This window comes from Eleginops maclovinus, chromosome 10 (genome assembly GCF_036324505.1).
Source record: "Eleginops maclovinus isolate JMC-PN-2008 ecotype Puerto Natales chromosome 10, JC_Emac_rtc_rv5, whole genome shotgun sequence".
NCBI lineage: Eukaryota > Metazoa > Chordata > Actinopteri > Perciformes > Eleginopidae > Eleginops > Eleginops maclovinus.
The window spans coordinates 15203413-15221160 of NC_086358.1; the positions used below are offsets into that span (position 1 = coordinate 15203413).

Here is a 17748-nt window from a genome sequence, read left to right on the forward strand (position 1 = left end):
TCCATTGGACTCATTCGTTTACTTCCCTAACGTAGTCACATCACTACGTTACCTTCGAGTCTGTATTGCCTAGCGCTCCAACACAGTGAATGTGGTAAGCTGACGGGAGGGACATCTCTAAAAAGTTGACCAATCACAACAGATCTGTCCAGCTAACCAATCAGAGAACACTGGGCTCTGGTTTCTGACAGAGGGTTAAAAGAGGTGCTGGAGCACAGGCAGTATGAGAAAAATAAAGAGCTTTTTGAACATTAAAGCAAGTAATAATGTCACAGTAGAGGAACAAAATACTGATATGAACCTGAAAATTGATTATTACATGTCCTCTTCAAGCTGATCTCGAGTCAGTATGTGCCTCTGGCCTCTTCAATAATGTGGGAGGCAGATGGAAACCAGGAAGAAATGCCACCTCAACAGATGCCTTTACTGATGGGATACCTGCATTAACTCACATTTAATGGCAAACTGAATGAATAGCTTTTTTTTATCATTAATATGTGCGTCAGCAGCGAGTGACTTGTGAAAATAAGAAAATATCTGTGTACAGTATGTGTGCACTTGTGTACGTGTCCAGTGAGGAGACAGGAGCTCGAATACAAAAGATGATGCACTCTTTCAGTGTTTTCATGCTCAAGGACTGAGTCTGTGTGAGCGGAGCTGAATCACTAACATGCCCACGCAAATCACATCACCCAGGTACAAACTGAAAGATGCTGCCCTTGAAGAAGTCAACTTTACACAACAGCCGTGGACACAAGAGCTGCATTAGTCAGGGGAAAGTAAAAAGCAAGGAAAATGTTTTGTTCTGAATTATTTTCACTCTTTCCTCCTAGTGCTGGACTGTCCTGCTTTGACCCTCCAGAGCTCCCGTAGCCTGGATGCGCTGTCCGACCTGAAGCTGCAGCGGCTGGAGGCAGAGCTGGAGGGGGCACGGCACGAGGCCCAGGGGGCTTGTCAAAGGGAGGAGGAGCTGAAGGGGGAGTGTGAGAGGCTGAAGGAAGACATGAGGATGCTGCAGAACAGCCAGAGGGACAGGGTCAGTGGCAGTTTTGTGCGTCTATTTATTTTATATAATGGAAAGAATATTGCAGAAAAACGGATGTACCGAACACTTCAAAGCTTCAATTCTAACTTTTCATCCAAATATTAAATCAACCTTTGAATGACCTGAACCTTTTAGTTTATTTCAAACCAGTTTTTCTGCACAGTTGCAGATAAAGATAAGGCTACACTTATAGTAAGAGCTTCGTAAAGTCAACATATATTTAGAAAAAAAGATTGATTAAAACATTTGGACATGACTAGATTTAGCAAAATATTATAATAACTTCATATTTGTCGAGATCAGAGGTGGGAGAAGTACTCATATCGTGCACTTGAGTAAAATTAGAAGTACCAGAGTGTAGGAATACTCTGTTACAGTAAAAGTCCTGAAATCAAAATGTTACTCAAGTAAAAGTACAAAAGTAATAGCATTAAAATATATTGAAAGTACCGACAGTAAAAGTAGTCATTGTTTGATTGGTCCATTTCAGAATAATACGATATGTTTTTTTTATAATTATTGGTCATTAAAGTGTTCTCAGAGCTGGTAAAGGTGCAGCTAGTTTTAATGACTTTGTATACTGCAGGGTAGCTGCTGAATTTACTCCAGCTCTAACTCAAGTCTTATTATTATCAAGATGATTATTTTTCACATCATTAATCCAAATCTGTAAAGTAACTAAATGTATTAAATACATGTAGTGGAGTAAAAGTACACGATACACCTCTGAATTGTAATGGGTTAGAAGTACAAAGCAGCAAAAAATAGAGTACCTCAAAATTGTACCTACTGTACAGTACTTGACTAAATGTACACAGTAACTTCCCACCTCTGGTTGAGATCATATTATGTGCTTTTGCTTTGCATCAAGATGCCATCACTTTTCTACCAACATTCAAAATCTCTAATTCTTAGGCAATCAAAAATCTGATTAAATAAAATATGATAATAAGACTGAGTTATAAATCTGATCAATTCAATTTGAGGATAATATTCAATGATTTTTTAAACATTAAAGGCTGACAACTTCATTAAATATGCTAACAGACATACAAAGCTTCATTTAAAAACCTCATTAGAAGCTTGAAATATAAAGACATTCAGTACAGCCATTACTGTAATTCTTTCTTATAATACAATAATGCAACTCTCTGATGAATGCAAAGTGTTCAGAGACGTTTAAAACATTAAATATATTCCTAAAATGTTGATATTGCACAATTCTGCAAAACAGACTCCCAACAAAGACAACATTTTTAATATTGAATATTGTTGTTTGTCGTAAATGCTGCAGAGCTGTCCGACATGAACAGAATTCTTCAGATTTGGTGCTGCAAATACTTTCACTGGTGGTCATCCTATAACACAACATATTCGAGATGATGAAGAGTTTGGTTCCAGCAGCTTTACAACACCAGTGGGGGAGATATATTTTTGGCTCCAGCGGGACACAAATCCCTGACCTTGCCAATTTAAAGTTAAGCTTTAGGCATTGAGCTGTGGACAGATACCAACTCATCAGTGTCAGAGACCGGCTTTACCCAGGACATTACGTTTTCTTACATGCTGAACTCAATAATGTTCAAGGAATAGAAGATGGGGATATCAGTAACACTCTTGTGTCTTCGCAAAAAGACTGGAAACATTGGGAAACAACTAGCCTGTCCAAAGGTAACATAAAATATACTTCCGTATCAAACCTCAATGTCACATTTAATTGCTTCAGCTTTTTAAACGTTATTAGATTTTTACCATAACAGGGAGAGGGGAAAAAAAGCTACAGACAACAGCTAAACAGAAAGGTAAATAAGTATGAACTTTAAAAAACTAAAAAAACTAATGTACTTGTAGAAATTCATTAATTCAATTTAAATAATAACCAACAATACATTTACAATTGTTTACAGGTAAAACTATGAATAAAAATAACTTGAATTACTGGGGAAATGTGGTGCATAATATGGGAAAAGAAAGGGGGACTACCACTTTTGTGCAGCTTAAACAAACAACATATAAACTAAAAAAACTGAAATGTTGACTTTAATTACATGTATTATGTCAACAGATTTCACACAACTGTAATAATGTTCTAATACATTTAAATAAAAGAATATTAGGTTCAACTTAATATTATCACCTTCAACAAACCTAATACAGTTATGTGACATCTGTTGAGCTTTATAGTTTCTAGAAGATGGAATTTGTTTTGCTGTATCCCCCTATTTCCAGTCTTTATGCTAAGCTAAGCTAACCAGCTTTTGGTTGTGAGTATATTTACCACAGACATTAGTGTGGTACCTATATTCTCCCTTTCTCATCACAAAAACATAATGATATCAACATAAGAACTCCTTACAGCTGATAAGGTGCATTTTAATGCTACATTACAGCATTGTATAACTCAATTAAATAAACAATACCTCAACTTTCAAAGCACACCTTTTTTTCTTGCCTGAAATACACATATAAACACACATAGTGCTAGGATGATAACCATCAATGAGTAGGACCTGTTTTCTCTTTATTTCGACGACATTACCTTCAAACACTTTGTCTAGATGGGCTCATACAGTCAGATTTTGTCCAATATTCCACCAGCACCTGCATGCTAATCTAATTTCATGCTCTACTTCTACAGGAAATGACTTCTCCGTGCAAGCAGTGTGATGTGGAGTGGATAAAGAAGGTGGGAGATGAGCAGTAAGTGACCACCGCCGATATCTGGGCACAGGGAGGGGAAGGTATAAAACTAGAAGCGATGGAAGGAAAGGTCAGGAAGGGGGGGGGTGTATATTTGTGAGGAGCATCATCCCTGGCAAGGACGAAGGAAAAAAATAAAGAGCTACAGGAGAAAATCTTTCTCTTAAAGCCGCCTCTCATCTGTATCTGTATTTTTCTGATGTGATGAGCTAACATGATCTCCAAGGGCCTCATTAGAAACAAGGCAAGCTGGGTCCAAAGGCAGCATTAATAAAGAAGTATTCATCTTACTGCATGCATGCATTTACATTATTGAAATAATGTGAGCAGTAGGGGGCAGTGTAGGCACAGTGAAGAACTCCTTCCTGTCCATTTCCTCTTCTCTAAGGAGGTCCACTATGTCTTTCTTTACATTGTCTCTCCTATATGTGAAACCTCACAAAAAGAGCATTCAAGCTGTTGTGATTCAACTCATTACTCTACTCAGGCCACTTTCTGCCATTGGAAAGAAATACGCTTATTTCCTTAATCAATTTGCCCAAAGCATCGCATAACTGTTTAAATACATAAAGAAGAGAAACCACAGCAGGTTTGGTAAATGACACCCACACAGTGAAACCCCAGAGATGTTTCGATGGGGAGCAAACTGAAAGTAAACGGTGTGGCAGCAAAGAGGAGGACTACTGAGTGTGTGGTGGAAGCATACGGTTTTTTCCATACCTTGGTCACCTTCTGGTTTTAGTCAACAATATCACGTACTCCCACTGAAAACCTACAGTGCCTATACTTGTGTTTCCTGGGACCTTTTTCTTGTAATTGAGCTCATTTAGTGTAAACTGCACAGATTGATAAGGGAGGATTCAGATGTGCAGTGGAACACCACATTTGCCCTATTAATCATTTATAATGTTTTGAGTGACATTTCTATGTTTTAAATAGTGGGATTTTGACAATAAATTTGGTTCACTGTGATGCTTTTAAATATTTCGCAATGTACTTACAATGTTGATAGCCGGAATTGAATTAGTGGATTTATAAAACCCTGACCTTCAAATTTGTCGTAATATATTAAACTAAAAGGTACAACAAGGCAATATCTTTTCAAAATCAAGAGATCTTTAAATTTTGGGCAAAGTTTTTGATATAGAAATGTTGTTAAAGAAGCCCTATTACTGTGTACTTGTTTGGGTTTTCCCTTCACCGTAATGTGTTATATAGGTTTCTGTTCATGTAAATGGTCTACAAAGCATGTAAACGTCACACTGGAGGTACAAAATACAAATATAAAACCTGAAAATGAGCATGAAAGGGCCCCTTTAAACATGATTATGTCAATATAGCAAAGGCATTTTAATTATTTAAAAGAGAGTGCCTTAGACCTTTCTCTTGATTTTTCTGTCTACATGTATCCTCAAATAAAATCCATTTGAGTCCTGGAAGTAATTCTCATCACTTAAAAAATATTCTTGCTTTTGTTATGTTTCTCCCTCTCTTTTACATTTGTTTTGTAAGAGGTGATGCAGGTTGTGACTTTTCCTTAGAACCAGTCATATTTGTTTTCGTGAAGAGGTTTGTGGTTTTTCATTTGCAACTCATAACTAGTAATATGTAAACGGGATGCCCTTGCCAACCACACACTATAGCCACCTGGCAATACACCCCCAAGTCACTGACTAATCCCTCTTCAGCTTTCAGAAAGTGATAGCTGTTTCTTATAAATCACGACATGATGATTTTGAGTTCAAACCCCATTAATTGTTTGAAATTCAAGAAAGCATTGAGGTAATGCTATATTTTCCTGAAATCCAGCCAGCTTTTGTGCAGGTTTTCGACAATTGCTAGTTCCAACAAAATAAACAGGTAGTGAAGCTCAACCCACTGTGTCTTAGCGTGAGGACTGTTTGACACCTCTGTTTGGCTGACAGAAAAAGCCCCCTCCATTTAACACCCGGCTCTCTATGAGGTGTAAAAAAAAAGCCACATAGTGACAAGTTTATAAGAATATTTTCGAATCCAGATCAATTGTCACATGTAAGATTTCCCCGTAAGCCAAGTCCTTTATATTAGCGAATGAGCTCCAGCAGGTTTAAAAGTAAAATCATTATTGCTTTCTATTATTTTTACTTTGTTGGCTTTAGTTTTGGCTTTAGGCTTTAGCCAACAAAGAGGAGCGAAGGGAGCTTCAGTGATGGCTCTTTCTTTGAAACGTCTGATCAGATCAGAGGTCAGATTTCTGCCCACATTCTCTTCACTTCATCTCCCACACACGTGTACACTGTTGTATCTGATCGATTCGATGGCGCGAGTCTTTATTTAATACAGCATCGGCATTATCACACCCCTCCTACGCACCGCACTGTACAATGTACAGTATGTTCCCAGTTCACCATTACACACGAGACAAAGGAAATACAAATAAATGCAAAATCATAAAAGTATTTTTAGACATGCAAAGACAAAAATAAACAAGCGACCTGATTTTTTAAGAATTTTCAAAAAGATTGAGTAAGGCTTCTTGAGATGTGCAGGTGTTCAAACATCTGCTTCACTACGCCGGGCCTATGTCACAAGCTGTCAAAACAGAGTTGCAGAAAATTCAAAAGTGCGACTGCACAAGTGTGAAAAAGGAAGGGTTGCATGCATATTAACTGTCAAGCAATGCAGTGTATGCCTGCGTTTAGTAAGAAAGAAGTCAAAGCAGTGCTGAGAGCCACTAGAGAGGAATCACTTTATGGCTGCTTCCGTGACATCATGTAATACTACAACTCCCACCATGCCAGTAGGTAACTTAAGGATTGCTATTTTCCTACCGATGCACTTAATGTATTTATATTTGCAGGAAGTTTCAAGTGACCTTGAATCATTACAATGTCAGCATCAGGTTTGTGCAACTTTTACCACAAAGAAGGAACTTCATTGTTCTGAGGCGGGGGGAGTTAAAGGGAGGTTGATGCCCCACTCTGTGTGAGTCACAGCACAGAGGGTGGAAAACTAGGTGGGCTTGTCGCTAAACATGAACTAACCAGTGGAAGTTATGACTTATTTTCAGCCTTTATTTTTTTTTGTTAACTTATTTGAAATGGGGTCCCTTACTTTATTTAAAATTGTTTTGGGGTTATGAACTTGAGGCCATGTGTTGGAAAATGTGACAAAACAGCATGCATGTTTTTTCAGAACACTGATAAACATAAAAAAATAGGTGCATTAGATTGTCGTTAAGAGGGGGAAATAATATGTTATTTGTAGAACAGAAAACAAAGTGTTTTTTTTATTATACACCAAAGTGGCAGGTTTAGACACGTAAGTGGGAAGACTCAATTAAGTTATTGCGCGGGTGTGTTTGGGAACACACTTCTTATTTGACAACACCCTTTATTTGCTGTGTAGGCAGGATACATCAGTGTTTTTTTATTCTTTCTAGTCTATTCCTATGTATGCAGTAGAAATGTCCAGCATGTGCTGCAAAAGCGTTGTCATGGCAATTTTTTATCTGCCGCAATCTCTATGTAGGAATAAACCAAGTTCATTTCTGTTCAACAAGAGGTAAAAAATATGTATCAGAGATGCTATATCAGATCTGAGGTTGGCACTTGCATGGGAAATAAAAAGTTTCTTTTTTTATCTTTCCGCTCATGAGTGGCAGGTGCTGACTGAGCATTTGCCAGCATAAGAATTTAAAATGTTCCTTTAAACTTTGAATATCTGGTTGAAAACATACGACTTGACGCTGGTTTTATTGTTCAGACAAACGCAATTTAAAGTGCTTTTCCTACATCATTTCATACAAGAAATTGCATAACACTTTTCTTTAAATGATGAAATAGCACAATATACCTCCCTCTCTATTCTATCTCTATATTTGTCTTTTTTATTTTCCTGTTTTTTATTACTTGTATCTTTTTACGTAACATTTTTGTTTTCTTTTTTGCAAAAGTATAACCTATTTTTTATTATTATTTGTTCCTTAAATCATTTGGCATCACCTGAAAAAGTCACCAAGAAAATAAATAATTAATAATGACATTATAAATTAACTATTATTATAAATAATAGTTAATTTATAGAAATATTGAAAACTGCCAAAGGGAAACAATGCAGATCATATATTGCCGATGAAATGTTATTACATATTGTGACTTATAAAAAGTTAATTTACCTTTGTCAAGTGCCCTAAAGTAACCTTAAAAAAGGTTGATTTATTCATATGTTAACAGATATGAAGGAGAGAATGGCAACGTAGTCTATGAAGAATTTTTACATTTTGCGTAACATGCTAAAGTATGTATTATCTGTGCAGAACATGAACATTTTTACATGGCTTTAAATCTGTTTGTAAAAGTAAGTGCAAGTCTAGTATCCTGTTAAAGTTTGTATTCACATCTGTTTGTATTAAGAAAGTAATCAAACCTTCTAAAAAGCTGGCTTTGGTACAAGAAAATTAGTCATGCTGGCAGGATACACCGATTAACTTAACAGATCAATAGTTCGATTTCAGGGTTTCACATCTTGCAATTAACATTTTAATCTCCCGCCGTCAGAACTGGAATGACTGAATTTCAGGTCAGTACAAGGGAGTTTATAAAAAATGGTGCGACATTTGAGATCAGCTGAGTGTTATCAAATTTGAGGGCAGCTGGCAGGAGCAGTGACTAACTATAATAGTTTCTTCTTTCTATCTCGACAACATACTCCTACAAATCTCACTCTGCTTCTAACCACAAGGAGTAAATATCACTTTTTATCCTGTCTAAGCCTATAAGTATGTGCTTAAAGATGCACAGAGATTATTCCTTATATTTACTTGTTTCATGTTTGCCTGACAGTAATTTATGTAGTGGGACTCAGATGAGTTTAGATCTAATAACTAAGCCTGTTGCCATGGTTGGAAAGACACTGAAGCACATCCTTGTTTACACTTCTTGAAGTAGAGTTGCTCCGTCAGTACGGCCCCTGAGACAGTCATGACACATTTGCATGATTGTGATTTTATGCACTTCAAATTATGCGCCGTGACATGCACTCTTAAAATATAAGCCGATAAGCCTCTCAATTAGCCGACCTGATTTGTGGGTTTTTTTTCAGGGCTGTGGATCAGTGTGAATTTGTGATACAGTTGCAAACATCTTACAATATTAAAGACTATGATTAACTTCCATACATCACAGAGATTGGAGTGGTTGTATAGTAACAATCCACCCACAATGTGATCTTCTGCAATAACAATTATTATGATAAGGACTTAATTGCCTTCCTTCCTCCAGGGTGAATTTGGCTCTGGCCTACACCGAGCTGACGGAGGAGTTGGGACGCCTCCAGGCGCTGAGCTCCAAGCAGACGGAGATCCTCAGGAAAGCGTCACAGGAGCAGGCTAGCCCAGGTAAGCATGCAAAATACTGTGAAACAAAAATATGGTAAGTTTGGGCCACTTCACTAATGTCCCTCAGGAAGGAGGGTGTATTTAGTTCCCTTACCTGAGCAAAAGCAGGGTTGGAATGTAACTAAGTACAATTGACCAGGTGCTGCACTTTATTAACAATTCGAGGTAGTTGTACATTACTTGAGTATTCAGATTGTTTGTAAATGTATACTTATACTATACCTTACGATATGTCAGAGGGATAGTATGTACTTTTTCCTCCACTTTATTTATTTGAAAAGCATTAGGTAGTAGTTACTCTTTACAATTTATTTTTAAGAAGATTCTATCCAGTGGTATTAAAGTATTTATAATAGCTCCATATTGTAGTAAAACATTGTACTCTACATGAACACATTGTTGACGAAAACAGAATACTATAAGATTCTGTCATCACAAAGTACTTTCAATTCTGTATAATAACTACTTTCTTATTTTTGTAATTTCTGCTGGTAATACTTCTTTCTGTACTGTTATACGAGTAACATTTTGAATGTAGGACCTTTACTTATTGTGGAGTATTTTCAGGCTTCAGTATTTGTACTTTAAAATAATTTGTAAAATACCCGATTGCTTCATTCTCAGATTCAAACAGAAATTATGCTCAATTACCCCAAAAAAAACCGACTCAAAAAAGAAAAATGTCTGTTGCGAGTTATAATTTTACATTATTATTCCTTTATTACTTGTACTGCAGTAGTTAGTGGATGTAGAGCAAATGTTAACCTTTTTACATATTTGATTAATCTAGGATATTGCAACACATGCATTAATTAATCATAATGAGGTGTGTGAAATGTTATTTTTAGTAGTTACAACAGTAGAAATATAAGAGGGTAAAAACTCAAATTGTCCATCTAAAAGGTATTAGAAACACTACGAAGTACCATGCAGTTGAAATAAGGTAAGGTCATATGAAGTACAAAGTACCACAGATTTGTAATTAAGGGAATATCCTTAATTGTATTCTCTCACTGAGTAATTATAGGGTGAGGGTTAGGATACCTTAGGCCCACAACCAAAATAAAACCCATCACTTTGAAATTAGACATAACATGAGGGCACTTTGTGAAATTAAATATAATTTAAATAAAACCACTAATACGTAACTTTAGGTCTTACATGTTTGGTTATAGTGGCATTAAAAGCCTGCTGGTTATCAGAAACTCACACAGACACGTTGTTGAGTTCAACTTACAAGTGCTAAACGGTAGCAACGCCTTCCCTTCCTGCACACAGTCACACACATAGCTAGAGTCTCACAACTGTGCATCAACCATGTACCACAAAAAACAAAAGCATCACATGTACAAACTGGGAAATTGTTCTGCATAAATCAATGAACAATTGCATTTTAGCCCAGCTAACAGTGGGGATAACACAGGAAACCCCAAACTGCAGTTAACTTCTCCCTATGGTGCTGTTTTGTGACTTGAATGGCACTTCTGCTTGATTAGTAACAGCATCCTGCAAGAAATATGATTACCTCTTGGCTATTTTTAATAACAAAACAAATATTTCTTGTTAATTGTTGAAATAAGTGGGAATTTGTGTAGAGCCGTTCACGGTCTCCTGTGAGAATGAGCGTTCCGAGAGTGCACTAGAGCAAAAAACACCCCCTCCCTCTCTAACACCTCAACCAACTGGCCATAAATGATGCTTCCTCTTTGATATGGGAAGTGAAGTGGTGACTATAGGGCTGACTTAGTCATCAACAGGTCTTTGTATTACAGGAACACCACAACTGTATGGATTGTAATCTTTTAATGAGCACACAGAGCATCATAATGTGCATTTATATTCAGATTCAGATTCAACTGAATATCCTGATGCAGCATCTGTAAGGTTTATTGTTGTGAAAGAGCGGCATTAATAACATATTTTAGCATTGTAAATGTGGTGAATCAGTAATATTTTCTACAGTTTTACTTTAAACAGTTATTTAATATTTTGGATGTATACTCTCTGATAACTCCACATAATCATTAGTATGTGCCCACGTTACCATTCATTTTCATTTTACAAGCTGGAAGATTACTATTGTCTAAAATATAAGTTTTTGCTGCACCACTAAGATTTCACTAAAGTACAGCTGCAATAATGAGTCGATCAACCAAAACAGAATCAGCTACTATTATGATAATCAATTAATCGTCAAGCAACTTTTTAAGCAAAAAGGGTGGTAAGACAATCAGCTGGTCAATAATGAAAATAATCGTTTGTTGTGGCTTCAAAACTTATTTGAAAGTAAAGGGTCTTAGTCAGACCAAGATACGCCAATAAATTACATACATATCTGCTGTATACTGTAGTGTAGTAACATTTTGCCCAGCTTTCCTTTAAATATGTTTTTGCACATTTGTTTTTCTTCCCTCAGTCCAGCGTCACTCTCCTATCCACCACCAGCGCCACTCTCCAGTGTCTCAGCGCCACTCGCCCATCTCTCAGCGCCACTCTCCAGTCCCTCCTCCGTCACACCACTCCCCCATCCAACAGAGGCGCTCCCCTGTGCTGCAGCGCCTATCCCCAGACATGCACCGCCGCTCCCCACTACTGGACGTCAACGACGGACCGGCCTCTTACTCCTGCCGGCCCCCCAGCCAGCACCTGAGGGCCAGCTTCCAGGGCCGGCGCAGTTACTCCGAGGTGTCAGACCCCTCTGCTTACCACTGCCCGCCCCGCTTCTCCCTGGACCCTGTCTCCACCCTGCCTAAGCCTCGGCCCTACATTGACGGCTACGCGAAACAGCAGGCCCAACATGTGGGCTCTCCTCACGGAGGACTGCAGCACAGAGGCTCCCCGTCACACCATCAAGGCGGTGCAGGAGGGGACGGGGGCCTCGGAGAGACTTCCATGCGCCACTCAAGAGAGATGCCATTCCCACTGTCTGAGGTGGCCCACTTGCATTTTGAGCCTCTTCCTCCTTCAACACCGGCCCGCCAGCCTCCACAGTCCTCTGAAGATGAGGAAGAATGGAACTGCCCGCATCCCATTAGCCCCCCGCGGACACTTGGCGTGCTCTCTTCTACAGTGCCCAGTGGCGTCATGAGGGGCCCTGCGTCCTGCTCCGTCTTCCCCATCCCTCAGAGGTCTAACACCCTCAGCTGCCACCCGCATCCTGGCTACATGTCAGCAGAGCATGCTCAGTCCTGGCCCTCCATCAACGTGAGTAAAAACAAAGTGTGTAACTCAATAACATCTAGAGTTGTCCATGTGCGAGTGATTCTGAAACTATAAAGTTAAAGCAATGAAACATTATTAAAAGTAGCGGTTCTCCACAACTGTGTGAGAGCTGAGCTGGTTCACACAAAAATTATTTGTTTCAAACACCAATCCAACAATGATCTTCATCACGTTTCTTTCTAGTTCCTTTAAAATAGTAACTTAACAGAAATGTATTGCTTCTTTCTTAAAGCAAGTTTTATATCAGTCAAATGTGTTTAGTCTAGCTACTTCTGTGGTTTTACAGTAAGAACATAAGTGTTAGTATTTGCTGTCAAACAACAGCTGGGTGCAGTGTGGCAAAAGTAAAAACTAGAAATGACCGGCCACAACTGCCATCAATGCTAATGACAGAGATTGCAAACAGTGTTGAACTGAAACAACATAGTTCAACATTGGTGGCAAAGCCTTCAAGAACCTATAGGATTTATTACTGCTGTCAATTATAGAAGATCGGGGTGGACTGAGTGTCAACAAGACACTGGATTTGAGACTCAAGACTACTGTTTGTTTCCAAATATCTGTTTCTTTATGAAGGTAATCAAACTCTAATGTTGGGCTTAATTCAAATTTGCATTTCTTTTTGTGACGATGATTTCAACAATTTTGGAAGGCACTGACAAATGATGTTGTCTTGCTTAAAATTCGAACTGGAAATTCCAAATAACACATGGACATGAAACGTATATCTACATTCCTCTAATAAGTCTTCTTTCTAAACATGGCTGTCTAACACAATGAATCAGTGCTTAGATGAGAGTTTCCACCTGGATCTTGTACCAGTCGATCTTGTTCATGGCGAAACCCTGTTGTGTAAGTCTGAAGTGGTCACTCAGTAGTGATATGATTTTGTTTCCTCCCACAGAATGACTAATACAATCCTGTAAAGTAAGTTGAGGGCGGCATGTGATTTCTAATACCTGTGTGTGTGTGTGTGTGTGTGTGTGTGTGTGTGTGTGTGTGTGTGTGTGTGTGTGTGTGTGTGTGTGTGTGTGTGTGTGTGTGTGTGTGTGTGTGTGTGTGTGTGTGTGTGTGTGTGTGTGTGTGTGTGTGTGTGTGTGTGTGTGTGTGTGTGTGTGTGTTCCCCTGCAGCTTTGGATGGAGACGGAGGAGAGCGACATGCGGAGCTGCCCCCTCTGCCAGCTGATATTCCCCGTTGGTTACCCTGACGATGCCCTCATCAAGCACATTGACTCCCACCTGGAGAACAGCAAGATCTGATTGCCATGACAACCAGCCTGCGCATACACCTCTTATAGATTATGTTAGAGAATTTGCAGCCCTGGCCAGATGGAAAGTCAAAACACAGAAACATCAGTAAGCTTTATGAGATAGTCTCTTTAGATGGGAACGCAAAATGGGCGCACAATTTATGAGGTACTTCAACACGAGTCTATCCTGGATTCCACATGCAGAGTCCTTAAAGACAGCTCTGCCTGTATAATCACTGGTTCTGGTTGCTGCTGTTTTGTTATGAGTCTTGTTGTGCGGTTTGAGGCAGTTTCAGGTATCGTGATGTTGTTCGCTTCACAGTGTAGTACACTTTGATTTAGCAAAGTAATCCAAAGACGATTTATGAGAGCTGGCAGGTTCAGGGGCTCTGCATGTAAACAAAATCTAGTTTCAGTGTTCATCAGGGAGATCTGAGGCATCTTTCTACTGTTCTCACCATTTAGTTTTAAATACTGTATACCCATTCGGCATTTTAAAACCCAAACAAACAGTTTATGTTACAGAGGTTTCTGTGCGGCAGGTGCCAAGGATAGTGATCTGGATGCTGGTTTATTGTATCGGTCTGCCCTAATGAATGATTAGTCATAAGAGTGAAGATTTTCTGATGTTGACCCGAGTAAAGAACGACACTGTGAAGGAACTCTGATTGCTGATCAAAGTTTGATGCCAGGTCACTCTCACTTCTCTAAAATAAGGTTTATTTTTCCGTTCAAGAAAGTGCAAAACATTCCAGTCTCATTTGGCCTACTAACAAATCAAGCTGGGGAATAGGAATGTGAAAGAATGTTTGGATAAGCCCAAAGGCGGTTTTAACCTGAACAGAGTTATGATGCCCTGCAGGGCGGGGCACTGGTGTTGATGTGTCTTCTATACAGGTGTAGGGATATTTTTATTCAGAATGTACCTTTATGCTTGTGGCTTGTTAAAAAATCTAATTAACTCAGCACTTTAAGTTGGCTAAGCCTATACAATGTTTCCGTTTTCAGTCCCTGTGTATATTTTCCATTTATAATTTACTATTTATATTGTCTATCTGTAAGGCAAAAAAATATTAAAATATATTTTTGCAAATGTTAATGCACCACATGTCCCATGTTGGTGTGCTTGCCCACTGCTGTATATACAAAGGAGTTTGTCAAATCCCAACGCACGGGATGGTTTTCTGTACAAAGACTTGAAATAATACAACTGGGATTCTCTTCGGTCTTCCTAAAGATCTGACTTTCAAAACAGTTTGATGTCACCACTGCCCAGACCATCCAACAAAAAACATTACACAAACACACTCGGTTGCATGAGATAACACTTTGAGGAAATGTGGCAGACTTTTTAAGTGTACTGTGTTTCTATCTTGGAGATCTAATACCAGGAACTTCGTCTCAAAAAAGCAAAGTTATCTCTGCAGGGTTTCAGCAATGACAGTACCCTTCTTTTGATACATGGGTTTCATTTGTAATCGTAATCTGCATTTGGGACTTGAAGTTCTTTTGGAGAAAAATAACAGAAAAAAAACAACAACGTTACTCTGATGTCAGCTAAAATAAGGCTTTTGGTTTCCATGTGCAGTTTCTTATTAAGGGGATGTCCCAGCAAACCTGCCCGCACTGGTTAAAAGTTACTGAAGAGTTGAAATGTGATGATTGTGGCAGCAGGATGATATAGGACACTGGTGTCATGTCCAACCCCTGTAGTTCTCTCTAAGCAACACACTGAATCCCAGAAGCTTTGCTCCATGCTGTAACTTTCCTTTGAAGGAAAAACATCCCTTTTTTCCAAAAGGGGTAAGGAAGTACAGTATATGATTGAAAGAAAACATTTCTTGAGAGTTATGATAACAGTTCTGTTGGTTATGATAGCATTGTACTAACCAGGTCGATTGCTGAGATCAGGGTTAGCACCAATAATGCCAGAAGAGTTGCTGAACTGCTGTTGCTATCAAGGTAACCACTAAAATGCTATCAGCTACCCTGATAACTCTCCCTTTTTGTATAAAAAGAAAAAAAAGAAAAAAAGGCACCTTCCACCTCCACTAACCACATCCTGGGGAAACCCTGAAAACATTTCAGAATTTCACAAGAAATAGTTTGAAGTTCAAAGTAGACAGAAAAACAAACACAATCATGTCTAACAGAATCTTCTAATTTCCTGCCCCATTAATCATCTTTATGGCCCCCTGTGGGGATCTTGATTTGGATAAACAATACCACTATTACTGCTAATGTTATTTTGTCCCATTAGACGTATTCTTAGCTCAGAGATTTCAGCAATTCTCTTGGTAATTATTGTAACTGATAGAACGTTACTGTAATAGACTGGAATGATCTTTATAAGGAACAACATCCTGAGTTGAACAATAACAACTTCAAGGCAGTACAGAGATACTTCATATACCATTAGATCACAGAGGGCTTTATTGAATCCCAATTATTCTATACTGTATGTATGTTCCTATATCACTCTGTGTAAAATGGTATTTAAAGTTGTGTACAGACAGGTATTTTATTTTGGTAAGTGTGTAAGGCTAATGAAACATGTACTATTCAACAACTTCAAATTGGAGTGTCTGTAAATCGGCATATACCTATAATCCTACTCACCGCCACACCACGTATGAATTGTATGCGACTTTTACACAAGAACTACCCTACACCTTTACTCCCTATGTAGTAGTATGTCCTCTTGTAGTCAACTTATATCCAACTATAGCCTGCAGATAAGAGTTTATTTGCAGATCCGTGGGATGTGTGAGAGGGAGCAATTTCAGGCTGCCTCAATGTGACATCAGATCATTTGAACTACGCTATGTTAAGAAAAATCAAAGATGAATGTTGACTGAAGGTTTAAGGGATTCCCACGGACGCCTTAAATGGTCATGGTTCGAAAACAAAATGTTTTCCTGTGATACAGTTTATGTTGTTCTTGTTTTGTCGAGATACCGAGATCTGGGCCTATGTTTATTGCATTTTATTTTAAAACCATTGTTTTCTCACAATCCTAAATTGTGTCATGATCTGAGGTCTCAACAAAAATATTCAGTATATTGGGAAAAAAACATTTGTTATTTCGAGATAATGACGAAAAACAGGTAACATTAGTTCACAGAAATAGAGGAATAAATAATTAAATCGTGGTCGTAATCCTGTTATATCCGAAAAAGTACATACTGTATATATATATATCATCATCATTAACTTGTGATTTCTAGAAAACAAGTAAAATGATCTTATGACAGGAAAATGGAAAACAATGGCCATTCAGGGCTTCCATACATTTAGCAGAAATAGGTCCTTAATTACTTTTTTTCAAGAAAGATTTTTTCATGCAACAAATAAAAATCAGAATGTGCATCTGACTTCAATGACGGTGATGTAATGTTGCATCATAAACAATAAGTTAGACTGCATTTGGAATCTTTATGATAACTGTTATTTGATTTGTATATGAATTCAGACTGCAAACATTTTTCATAAAGGAAATGTTTAAGTGCAGCAGGTAAAGAAACTTTGCACTTGTCTTTCCCCAATTAGAGGACCCGCATTGGTTCAAAATCAAAGACAACAAATCGTTTCCTGACAGAGGACATTAAAGAGTTTAGCACGCTTCTTGTTCATGTCAGTGAGACATAGGAAGCTGCTGCATTGTGGTCAATAGTGACCGGGATGTTTTTTTTAACCACAACCTGTTTGCCAAAAGCGGGAATGCAGAATGATCAAACACAGTACGAGCTCACAGTGTGCTGCAACACATCTGCAAGTATACAGAAGCGGTTCTGAGGTCACATGAAGATAAGAATCTATAGTTCAGGTTTAAGATTTTTCTTTTGTGGCTGCTGACTGTCAAGATCTCATCTGTTTTTCTTCTTTTTGTATTTCCTAACAGCAACTTTGGTTTACTTAGGAGATAACAGAGTTCTGTCAGTGTTAGATTATACTTAATGTTTCTTTATCATGAAATTTCACTCAAAAATGTCCCTCAGATTTACTCAAGAGGCAAACGGCTAGGTCCAAAAAAGAGGAACAGTTTTAAAAAGGCCAGATGTTTCATTCTCGTTTAGCTCCTCTCTCCTGTAAGTAGCTATGCGAGTCTCCTGGGTAACACTAAGCGCACACAAAGACCTCAGCACTAATGAACT

General features: G+C 38.3%; 1 protein-coding gene across 1 annotated transcript in view; it reads left to right on the forward strand.

Moving 5' to 3' along the window:
* The window catches only part of tbkbp1 (TBK1 binding protein 1), a 57757-nt gene extending 43064 nt beyond the window's left edge, over positions 1 to 14693 (forward strand). The window contains exons 6-10 of the mRNA XM_063892529.1: positions 834 to 1036; positions 3684 to 3745; positions 9007 to 9122; positions 11539 to 12326; positions 13476 to 14693. Of these exons, the coding sequence (XP_063748599.1) occupies positions 834 to 1036; positions 3684 to 3745; positions 9007 to 9122; positions 11539 to 12326; positions 13476 to 13604 (1298 nt within the window). The 3' untranslated portion in view covers positions 13605 to 14693. The remainder of the gene's footprint in view (positions 1 to 833; positions 1037 to 3683; positions 3746 to 9006; positions 9123 to 11538; positions 12327 to 13475) is intronic.
* The last annotated feature ends 3055 nt before the right edge of the window (positions 14694 to 17748 follow it).